The following is a 12,248-nucleotide window of genomic DNA, read 5'->3' as shown; positions in this document are numbered from 1 at the left end:
GTTGAATCTCATCATGTAGAGCTCTTATCTCTGTTCTCATGTACTAATAAACACTTATTATAGCTCAGTTATTTTTTTAAACTGATAAGAATACGGCTTAAAGAGGACCTATCACCCCTCCTGACGTCCCTGTTTTAATAATTACTCTTGCATTCCCCATGTAATAACAATTCTGGAACATCTATTCTTATGGTTCTATGATGTACCATTCCTTTATTATTTCTACTAGAAATTTCTGAATAAATTGCTAGCAGTCTGCAGAAAGGTTACCAATAGGTGTTACCATTTACGGGGTGTCCCTGCACAGTCTGACTCTATCCAATCAGTACTGCTATTGTCAGACTGTGCCATGACACACCCCAACCGGTAACACCCAGTTGTACCATTATTGCATTCTGTTCGAAATTCATTCATTAACTTCTAGCATGAATAAAACAGGAATGGCACAACACACAGTCATAAAAATAGAAGCTCTGGAATTGTTATTACATGGGAAAAGCAAGTAGTTACAAAAGTGTTTATGAGATCAAGAGATCAGCGATAAAAGCGGATTTCAAGAGAGGATTTAAAAAAAGCAGAAAGTCATAGCTTACAAACAAACAAATTTTGTAACCCTTGCTTCTTGGAAAAGTCTGAATATTTTTTAATAAAGGCCAATTGAAAAATTATTTTTAGTCTAAAATTAGTAAAAGCCAATCATAAAACAAAATAAATGTCCCCGAAGATGTGCATAGCCTTTAATGGGTGGATGTTGATAGATTTTATCATCTTTGCAGATCTTCAAAAACAGAAATGTTGTTGTTTTATAGATTATTCTTTCCAGCAGTCCTTCACTGTTCATTCTTTATACTTTTATAGGTCAGGACTTTGACCATGGCTGATAAGTACTCACAGGGTGTGTCATTTCATTTATTTCTGGCAAAAGAACCACGGTTGTCAAAATGAATATGTGTATTATGGTTGGAGGTGAACAATGGGAATATCATAAACACCTGCTGCATGCTTAATATGACTAAAGAAGGGTAAACCAAGAATATGGTTGCCTATACACATTCAGGTTTTGATCAGGTTTTCTGATGCAGTTTTTGACATTAAAACCAGGTATGGATCATAAAAGGGATCTTTAAAGGAGATCTGCCACAAACTTCCTTTCCACTCTAAAGTGTATTTTCATCAATTACTCTAGCTCCCATTCCTCCTTGGACAGTTTTTTACCCCCCAAATTTATCTCATTTGCAGTTTTCATGTGCCTTCTGTCCCATCATGGCCTTGAGAAATAAAATCAAGATCAGTAACACTAATCATGCCCCTTGTTCTTACCAATGGCACTTGTGCGTCCTACATTACCAGCTTCAAGGCAGGACATAACCAACAGCAACTAAATATCAAAACAGATTTGCCACAGGGTGAAATGGTAGACTAATAACATTAGAATAAGGCAGCTTTAATAAATTAAGTATTTGTGGAAAGTGATATAACAGCGATATCTGCTGAGTGGGATAAGTTTATTATTAGCATATTCCTTTTAAATGAGAGAAGGAATTGAAAGGGCAGATTCTACTTCTCCTTTGTGAAGCCACACCTGATTTTAGCTTTAAAACAGCATCAGAAAACCTTATGTGTATGGGCATCCTAAAGCTGGTTTGACATTACAGTTTCATTTTCCATTCTACTGATCCATTAGAACAGAAAAAAACTGGATCCAGTAAAAAAAAAAAAAAAACACGGATCCAGTTGCATGCAGGACTTTATTTTTCCCGTCTAAAAGAAACGGATCTCAGATGGAGATGGCTAAAATGTATTCAAAATGTGCATAACGGTTGCAACAGGATCCTGGTTTTTTTTGTTTGTTTTTTAAAGGATCCTGTTTTTTTTTCTGCTCTTCCAACAGATCAGAAGAATGGAAATTGGAATGGTGATGTGAAACCAGCCTAAGGAAACAATATGAAAATTATGCCCAATGACACAGTAGAGGCAATCACTTACTTAATAAGTTCAGGAATGCATTGAATATTTGTTGTTTGGGATGTGAACGGTGAAGCCACAGATGCCTCTTGCTCAGAAAGAGATACACCAGCATGTGCCACTTTTAAAGCCTACAATAGAAAACAGCACCTCAAAATATATCCATTGTAGAAGTTTAGTAAATTCAAGATCATATACAGAGCGTCTTATAAGAAGGTTCTACAGTCGTTGTCATAGACTTCTAAGTATACAGTATGTGTGCACAACCTTTCAGGTATCTTCTAATAAAGTGATAAAATATATATAAAATACTGAACATTCATGTTAACGAGTGCATGAAAGTGCATGAGTCCCCAGTGATCCAGCACATAAGAGTCTAATGCAAACACTAGTCTGATAATCTACAGATATAATATGAAATATTTTTTTTTTTATCTCCATTTCCTATATGTTTGTCTGACAGCAATACTGCTAGACAGGAATAGTGGACAAAACCTTATCACATGGACAGATACCGTATATGGCCTTCTAAACTCAAATGAAGTGATAGAATTTCCAGTCAATGTCGAGTCTGCAGACAAAAATCACGTGTCAGTTCCATATTAATTGAGTCCATGGTTATCCAGCACATAAGAGTCCAGTCACTGCTGACCTAATGCAAGAGCTAGTCTGGTAATCTACAGAGGTAACATCTGGCAATGCACAGTTAGCCAAATCTGCTGATACCATATATCAGCTGATATACAGTATCAGCAGGATCAGCTAAGAATCTTTTAAACATGACAATCCTTTGTTCCAACTGGAGATAAGCCACTGTCCTCCTCGCCTAACTAAAGGCTCATGGGCTCCGAATAAAAACTGTAGCCTCGGCTCTAGAACATTCCCTCACACTCGCCAACTGCAACCCATCCATACATTTTTATCAGCCTAGCTAGGTCTCTTAAGTGACCCATTAATGCTGTGCTAGCAGCCAAGTTCATTGGGTTTTAAAAGATCAGTGGCACAAGCCCCAAGACATAACTTTTGACCTATGTCCCCCCAGAAAATATATGTATATTGGAGACAGCATGTATATTTCAACTTTTCTAACATGGCAAGCTTACGTACACAGAAGCTCAGCTCTATTCATGGTAGTATGCCTCTATAATCCAGTTCTACAATGAAAAGTGATTACCGTGCAGCTACATCTTCTCTGATTGGAGTTGTCCACTTCCCAATAGCAACCACACCATCTAAGGGCTCATGCACACGATCATATGAGTGCAGGGCAGTAGTCCCGCAGGCGGCCCGATGCTATGATGCTGTGCGCTCCCGTGCGCACTATGCATGCTGCTGCGAGACATATGGCCCGCTCACGGACTGTATGTCTCGGAGGGCATACGGTCGTGTGCATGAGCCCTAAAGTGTTTGAAAGAGGGAGAGGGCTTTCCCACCACACTGTGCTTTTTGTACATTTCTAGGCATGCACTTGCTCTGCGGTGCCAGTCAGTGCATGGACAATCAATTTTAGTCTACTTGGTCTGGAAATCTTGATATGAGCCTCACATTAACTAGGAGATACCCCACGTGCACTACCGTTACTATAAGTAGTGATAAGGGTGGAGTGAAATCTCCTGTACAGCTGAGCAGTCTCTTCGACACAGATCTCTGCCAGTCTGCATTCTTCTTCACATCATCCCCATTTTGATTTTATTCTGACCTACTGCTACTTGTGGCATTAAACGCTTAAATGATCTCTATTGTGGGTGTTCAGCAGCCTGTGAACTATAAATCTTCAGCATCTCAGTGCACCAAATTGCAGCAGAGCAAGATTTATGATACACAGGTTTCCAGATATCAAAGGAGATCAGAAAAGAGATTAATGAAGTACAACCAGTCTCAAAGGGAAACTAAAGCCAGAATCCAAACACACAAAACTGTACAACCAACAAAAACATAAAATCTCCTTGTATGTCTTTGTTATTTTCTTTTGTATCATCAACTATCACAATTACAGACCATGAAAAATGAATCCCCTTCCCTGCTCCTAAATAATGCCATAGCGAGGCAGATTTGCCTTTATGGATCCTGGGAAAGCTGGTTTGTCACCATGTGGAGCTATAGTAGACTACATAATAATAAATATATCAAGATAAATCCACCTCCCCACTAAAATATGTACAGATGTAACCCAGACAATGGTTTGTAGAAACCTTTCCCATCTGTCAGAAATCTATCTGATCTTCCATCTTGCAGGTCCTTCACTACTTCTCTGCAATGCTGAGCTCTGTCTCAGTGGGTAAATGAGGTGAAATGAATTTGGCTAAAGTGAAATGAGCAAGGCTTGGAGGCAAATAATAGATCTCAGGGGAGTGAGAGAGAAAGTGTCAGTGGAGACCAAGGGCAGGGACTCTAAAGCACTGCAGGCAGATGATCTTCCAATATTTCAGTGTAACTGGTTAAGCCCCACCCCTCTTATGAACTTCATATTCACTGTTCACCCAGCCGTTAGGTAGCCGAAGATGGGGGAAGACTAGGGGAAAGACAAAGGGGGAGATTTATCAATAATGGCAAAAAGGAAAACTGGCTTACTTGGCCATTGCAACTAATCAGATTCCACCTTTAGTTTTTTAGAGCTCCTTTACACCAGTTTTGAAAATCTCACCAAACAGTCTTTGTCTTCAAGATCTCTCCAAAACTGTTTGTGACAGCATCTTGTAGACATAACTGTGTGTGCACTATGGATTAAATGCACTGGTGTTATTTAAGTTTTTTTAAGGTTTAGTTCCACTGGTTTGGGTAAATAGGACCTATGCAACTCTTATAGTTATACCACTGCTCACTAAACATGCTAACTATGCAAAAAAAAACTGACAGATACCTGATGGTTATCACTGTCTTTAGTGTAGCTAATAGTGTTGATCACGAATATTCGAATTGCAAATTTTTATTGCGAATATAGGTACTTCGAAAATTTGCAAATATTTAGAATATAGTGATATATATTCGTAATTTTGAATATAATTTTATTGCAAATTTTCGTAATGCAAATTTTTCAATTGCCAAGTAAAAACATGATTCCTCCCTGCTTCTTGCTTGTGGGCCAATGACTCATTGGCCTACAATGACTCATTGGTAGAGTTGAGCGAACACCTGGATGTTCGGGTTCGAGAAGTTCGGCCGAACTTCCCGGAAATGTTCGGGTTCGGGATCCGAACTCGACCCGAACTTCGCCCCGAACCCGAACCCTATTGAAGTCAATGGGGACCCGAACATTTCGGCACTAAAAAGGCTATAAAATAGCCCAGGAAAGGGCTAGAGGGCTGCAAAAGGCAGCAAAATGTAGGTAAATCCCCTGCAAACAAATGTGGATAGGGAAATGAATTAAAATAAAAATAAAATAAATTAAAATTAACCAATATCAATTGGAGAGAGGTCTCATGGCAGAGAATCAGGCTTCACGTCACCCACCACTGGAACAGGCCATTTTTAGATATTTAGGCCCCAGCACCCAGACAGAGGAGAGAGGTCCCATAGCAGAGAATCAGGCTTCATGTCACCCACAACTGGAACAGGCCATTGTCAGATATTTTTAAGCCCCGGCACCCAGACAGAGGAGAGAGGTCCCATAGCAGAGAATCAGGCTTCATGTCATAGCAGAGAATCAGGCTTCATGTCATAGCAGAGAATCAGGCTTCACGTCACCCAACACTGGAACAGGCCATTGTCAGATATTTAGGCCCCGGCACCCAGACAGAGGAGAGAGGTCCCATAGCAGAGAATCAGGCTTCATGTCATAGCAGAGAATCAGGCTTCAAGTCATAGCAGAGAATCAGGCTTCATGTCATAGCAGAGAATCAGGCTTCACGTCACCCACCACTGGAACAGGCCATTGTCAGATATTTAGGCCCCGGCACCCAGACATAGTAGAGAATCAGGCTTCATGGCATAGCAGAGAATATTCGCTATATTGCTATACATTCTTGTTTTAGAATATTACGTATATTCGAAAAAACAAATATATTCATTTTTCGAATATTCGTAATATTCTAAAACAAGAATATATAGCAATATAGCGAATATTCGGAAAAAAAACTAATATAGAGCAATTTAGCTAATATAGTGCTATAATCTTCTTTGTCTAATAGTTGTAATTTTTTTCTCATCTGAGGTTCAGATTGGAAAAAAAATTCAACTATTAAAAAAAGATTACAGCACTATATTAGCTAAATTGCTCTATATTCGTGTTTTAGACTATTTCGAATATTCGAAAAAACGTTTATATTCGATATAGTGCTATGACTCACAAGCAAGAAGCAGGGAGGAATCATGTTTTTGCTCGGCAATTGAAAAATTAGCGACAAAAATTCACATTACGCGATCATTACCTTGTTGATTTTTCAAGTAAAAATTTTTGGGAATATAACGAATATTCGAATTTGCGAATATTTGCCGAATATTCTACAAAATATTAGCGAAATATCGCGAATTCGAATATGACCCCTGCCACTCATCACTAGTAGCTAATAGACAGAAGAGAGCTGTTGCCAGGCATTAAAGTTGCTCCCCTGTCAATTATACTGCACAGTTTATCACCCCACACCAACAGAGGACTATGACTATACAATCATAGGTATATATTTAGTCACTAGGGGGGTCATTTATTATGCTGACATATGCATAAATTAGACATATTTCAGACACCAACCATTGTGCTGCTATCTACGACTTCGGCCAGCTCACTTCAGTACTAAAATTGTGGGAGGCCCTGTCTCATTTATCATTTTCTATGCCTGTTTTAGGCGTAGAAAATATTCTAAATGTAAGATAGCTTGGAAGCTGTCTTACATTAAGAACTATTGAAGAAGATGGGTCGGCACTGTGGTTTGCACTTGGTGCACGCATCATGGGAAGGCATTCCACTAGTATATAGCGAAGAAGGACCGGCCCTCACTTTCTTGACTATATGAAGAGACATTTCTTCAAGCATAATAGCATCATCAGTGACTAGTTTCGGCTCAAGCCTGAGCCTTTTTCAAACTTACATTGAGAACTGGTGCTGGATGCGCTGAAGTTATGGAGAGGCCTGCGTCTTTTCATAACTTCGGAGGATCCACAGCCAGCTATGGGTCTAAAATGCTGGTCTTAATAAATGTGCCCCTAGATGTATTAATATATTCCCTTTTTTCATTTTACAAGTTTTATTAAGAATACAAATTCCAATATATTGTTCTGTCATTAAAAATAGCTCATTTATGTTTTATAATTACTTACTCCACAGTCATTGGCTCCATCTCCACACATTGCCACATAGTAACTGTAAAAAGATGCAGAGTTATCATATATAATACTACTTATTGACATACCATAAAATAGAGGCTAGGGTACATCATCACTGTAAATAATTCTATGTTCTCCATAAAATCTCAGTTTATAGTAAAATGCTAATAGACAGTACTGATCTGAGTAATTTGTATAGCAGCAGATCCCTCAGTGTAGTCTAGCTATCTATTTCTCTGGACTAACTAAAGGCCAGCAGAAGGAATCTGAAGTGGATCTCTAGTTATAGAATGAAGAGGTTCCAGCCTAACCCAAAGTTAAAGGGGTTATCTGGGTTCACAGGCAGGCCCCCTGATATGAGCATCAAAGCTCTGAACCCGGACAACCCCTTGGCTCAAGCGACTGTAGTGGGATCCGGGGGAGATCTGGCCACTACCAGGCAAATATACTGGGATTCGGCTGGACAAAATCTGCAGCATGCAATGAATTTTGTCCAGCTGAATCCCAGCATATTTTCCGGGTAGCAGCCAGATGTCCTCTAGATCCAATTATAGTGAGTGTGTCCAGCGGGTATTGCGGTAACATCTGTCTATGCTGGATCCAGAGAGCTCTGGTTGTCTGCCGAAGCAGATTGCCGGAGATCGGTAATGAAGATGTGAAAGAAGCCTGTATGAAATTTACATCTGGCTATAGACCTGGAAGAAATATCTGCTAAAATGGCCTGTTTCCATTGTTTTTCTTTACTTGTCAACTATGAATTAAAGGGGTTGTCCCATGAAAAATATTCTACTGTTTTCAAACCAGCACCTGGATCTGAATACTTTTGTAATTGCATATATTTAAAAATTTTGCATAGCCATTGAGTTATTCAATGAAATGTATCTGTATAGCGCCACCTGATGCTTGTTGTTTTTCTTACTTCTTTGACCTGCTCACTGAGAAGGCCACACATGCTTAGTTTCATCCTTCAACTGCCTCCTGAGCTGTGATAGGGAGATCATGGACACGCCCCCTTAGCTGCAGCAGAAAAGACACTCCCCTTGAGCTTCCAGCTTGATATAAGCTTAGCAAAACAATGAATGGAGAGATCTCTGGATCCATGTGAGATACAGGGTTGGTTCTGGCTTTGCTAGAAAGAGGTTGTCATGTACTACAGTATATGATGTCTGATTTTCATTTTCTACATTAGTCATGGGATAACCCCTTTAAGCTCACCATATACATTCAATAGCTGTTAGCAGAAAAAAAATAAAAAAATAAATAAAAAAAATATAAATATATATAATCTCCTGACTCCCTTCTCTGCATAGCAAGGATAAGATTGAAGTCAAACAGTAGGACAGATTTACTAATACTTACTAAAACATATACACTTACTAAAACATATACACATATACAGACAAATCTAGCATCAGGTTTCTGCCACGGGTTTTGGCACTACATACTGATTAGCTGGAATCAACATGCCTTATTAGTGTGTGGCCACCCAAAGCCATCTTATTGCTGGTTCCAGTGAACAAACTACAGCAAGATTGGGCAGGACGTCTCTTTTCTCAGCGTCGATCACCGTCTTCTATTGAAAACCGAGTCAGAATCAGCATCAAGAAACTTTTGGGGTCATTGATCAAACTGGTGTAAAGTAGAACTGGCTTAGTTGCCCATAGCAACCAATCAGATTCGTCCTTTCATTTTTGACAGCTCCTTTTGAAAATGAAAGATGTAATCTGATTGGCTGCTCTGGGCAACTAAACCAGTTCTACTTTACACCAGTTTGATCAATGATCCTGTTTATGTTATTAGTAGTGATGAGTGAGCATGCTCGGCCGAATACCTGTTCGGCTTGAGCATCGCTATGCTCAGCAGTTCCGAGTGCTCGGCCGAATAATTTGGGTACTGGAATACAATTTAATATAATGGAAGTCAATGGGAAAACCCCAGGCACCCCCTGCTCGGAAGAGAAAAGGTTAGAAATTGATGGAAACCCCATCAAAAAGGTTTGGCAACAGCATTAAGAGGATAGCTGGATGCCAAAAGCCAGGTATTTACAAGCCATCCATCTATCCATGAGACAGATAACAGCCACTGACTTACTACATAATTATTACATAATATTCGCTATATTGCTATATATTAGTTTTTTTTTTATATTCGTAATATACCCTTTGTGTGGTTGTCTATTGTATGTTTCACATAATAGGAGTGTAAGTAGCATCCTAATACTATTTCCAAACCATTTTGATGGGGTTTCCATCAATTTCTAACCTTTTTTTATGAACCAGACACCCTCTTCTCTTCCGAGCAGGGGTTACCTGGTTGTCTTCCATTGACTTCCATTATATTTGGGTGCTCGGCCGAGCACACAAATATAGCAATGTGTTCGGGCTGAACACCCGAATATTTTGGTGCTCGCTCATCACTAGTTATTAATCCTTAGACTACACAGTCTATAGGTGTGCTGAATTTATCAGTGATTAATGCTGGATGATAAACCTGGCATACCATTAAAAGCTATCAAGTTTTCTACCACCTATTAACTGGTTAAAGTTAGTTCAGAATTTTGTGCCACAATTTGGCCACATCGTGAGCCATGCCCTCTTTGAGACATACAGTGGTTTTTCCACATCTTCTTAGCATACAAATTGGAGTAAGACTCTAAAAGTGTCCAAAACATTTGTTGTGGTGGAAATCATGAATCAAAATGTTGTCTAGAATCAGTAAATATATACAAGTTATAAAACTTACTCCATTTTTTGAAACTCTTCTATTAGATTGGATTTCTGGCCTGGGGACATTCTTGCAAAAATGGCACCATTCAGTAAAAGCTAGCGGAAAAAAAAAAAGGATTTGACCTTTAGAAACATATTAGGCAATTATGAAAAGTCTGTACTGGATTTACGGCTCTGGAACCTGTAACCATCTATTAGTGTTTACCGCACAGGACTATATAGCATGTACAATGGAGATCAGTACACCAAGCAGTGGCGTACCACCAATAGCGGCAGACCACGCAACTGCTATGGGGCCCCTGGCATAGGGGGGCCCAGAGTACATGTAAGGCCCCGCCCCTTATAATGTCTGCAGTTATTTATGTATTATACCACTCTGGCGGGCCCTGCTTCCCCTCTTTTTAGGTCCCCCTCCCCCACTGTGTGCACACTGTGTGCATACCAGCACCGATGTCCCTGCCAGCCCTGCAGCCAGGCTAGCGCTCACTCTATTCTTTCTGCTGGGCGCTGCACTGGCCAATCAGTATTTAGCAGATTAAGCTCCTGCTGCTGATTGGCTAATGCATCGCTCGCACCAGCAGACAGAACTGAGTGTGCGGGACCTGGCAGTGACTCACTCACGTGCTGCCTGCTTCAGCCTGCGCCACCACACTCCAGCAGCTCCCAGCATTGCCTGCCCCTGTGTGCCTCTGTCAACACAAAGTGAGTTCTGTGCTGTGCCTCTGTGCATAAAAAAGTTTATGGTGGAGCCTGGAGGGATAGTTAGTGAGGGGAAGAGGGGGTCCTGTGTTCTGTATGTAACTTATAATGCTTATCAGGTTGAGGACAGTCTTCCCCGACCCCATGAACTCTGCTTGCTGTTGATGCTCATATAGAGGATAGTGTGCCCATGAACTGTGGGATTGGGGTGTGGAGGCTGGGGCACACTAAGCATCGGCAGCAAAAAGAGTTTAGATGTGGGGGGATGGGCTATGTAAGGCTTAGGGCTCGTTCACACAAACGTTTTTTACGTTCCCTATATGGGCCTTTTTCGCGTTCCGTATACGGTCCGTATACGGAACCATTCATTTCAATGGTTCCGCAAAAAAAACGGAATGTACTCCATATGCATTCCGTTTCCGTTTTTCTGTTCCATTGAAAGATAGAACATATCCTATTATTGCCCGCAAATCACGTTCAAGTCAATGGGGCCGCAAAAAAAAAAAAACTGAACAAATACGGAATGTACTCTGTATGTCTTCCGTATCTGTTCCGTTTTTGCGGAACCAAATATTGAAAATGTTATGCCCAGCCCAATTTTTTCTATGTAATTACTGTATATTATGGTCGTGGCTACGGATACTGGGGCTGGCGTGACGGTGCCAAGGAATAGACCTAACCATGCTACTGACTAACTAAAAGGCCTGGATTGTGCCCATAGCCGCGAACGTGGGTAGCCTATATGGGGCCAAAAAGTCAAGCAGGGTAGATTTTAGGATTTTATTGAATAGGTACATGGTTTACCAAACTAGTTTACGAAAAGCTTCTGAAATTTCCTGGTGTGGATTGGGAATGAGCAAGATGATTCCCAATGGCCCGTTTTACGGATGATATGACTGGGTACGTTGTGCTTGGATGCCGCGGCCCCGATCCGAAAGGAGTGTCTTGATATGGTTTTGGGATCAAGACCTAGGCCTGAAACTAATAGACGGATGTGGGATACGAAGTGTGCTGTCGTGAGGGGCTTGGATTTGAAAGGCAATAGCGCGCTATCTGGGGAGGAAGGACCCAAGGAACTTATTAATTTATTTAAAACCTGGACTGGGCACCACTTATTGAAGGATTTGAAATATTTGACTTAGACTGGAGGCCCTGATTGTGATGTTTTGGTGGAAGGTAGTTGCAAGATGAAATGATTGTGATTCCAGGCTAGCTGGCTCTTAGTTAGGCCCTTGGATTTGGGAGAGAAACCTGTGAATTCTCCTGGTCGCAGGAAACCGTAGAAGCCTAAATACATGGCCGCCTAGATAACCGTGCTGGGTTGGAGCCCAAAAGGGTTGCTGTCTAGGGAATTGGAGAGCTTCCTAAACAGTTCCCCTGAAACTGGTTGTCTGCCTGGAGTGCAGGGTTGGCTACTTTTTTGAATCCCCCTAAGAATTGCCTTGTTTGCGGGGGACGTGAAGGTCACCCTACTAGGATTTTTTAAGGTAGAGTAGTATTGCACCCCTGCCATGTATAATCTGATGGAATTATAGCCGAGTTTGAGGTTTTGGTGACAGTAAGCTAAAAACACCATTAAATAAGTGATCTTATCTGTGC

The 12,248-nt window shown here is 40.7% G+C and overlaps 1 protein-coding gene across 1 annotated transcript in view; it reads right to left on the bottom strand.

The window, feature by feature from the left end:
* Window positions 1-12,248, bottom strand: part of LOC120997965 (probable cation-transporting ATPase 13A4) — a 216,057-nt gene that overhangs the window by 60,047 nt on the left and 143,762 nt on the right. Inside the window, exons 21-23 of the mRNA XM_040428349.1 lie at window positions 9,967-10,046; window positions 7,219-7,261; window positions 1,987-2,096 (exon numbers count right to left, since the gene is read on the bottom strand). Coding sequence (XP_040284283.1) covers window positions 1,987-2,096; window positions 7,219-7,261; window positions 9,967-10,046 — 233 coding nt within the window. The remainder of the gene's footprint in view (window positions 1-1,986; window positions 2,097-7,218; window positions 7,262-9,966; window positions 10,047-12,248) is intronic.

The sequence above is a fragment of the Bufo bufo genome, chromosome 4 (assembly GCF_905171765.1).
Source record: "Bufo bufo chromosome 4, aBufBuf1.1, whole genome shotgun sequence".
Classification (NCBI taxonomy): domain Eukaryota; kingdom Metazoa; phylum Chordata; class Amphibia; order Anura; family Bufonidae; genus Bufo; species Bufo bufo.
Note: the sequence above shows the minus strand (reverse complement) of the source record. Positions and strands in the feature narration are given on the sequence as shown.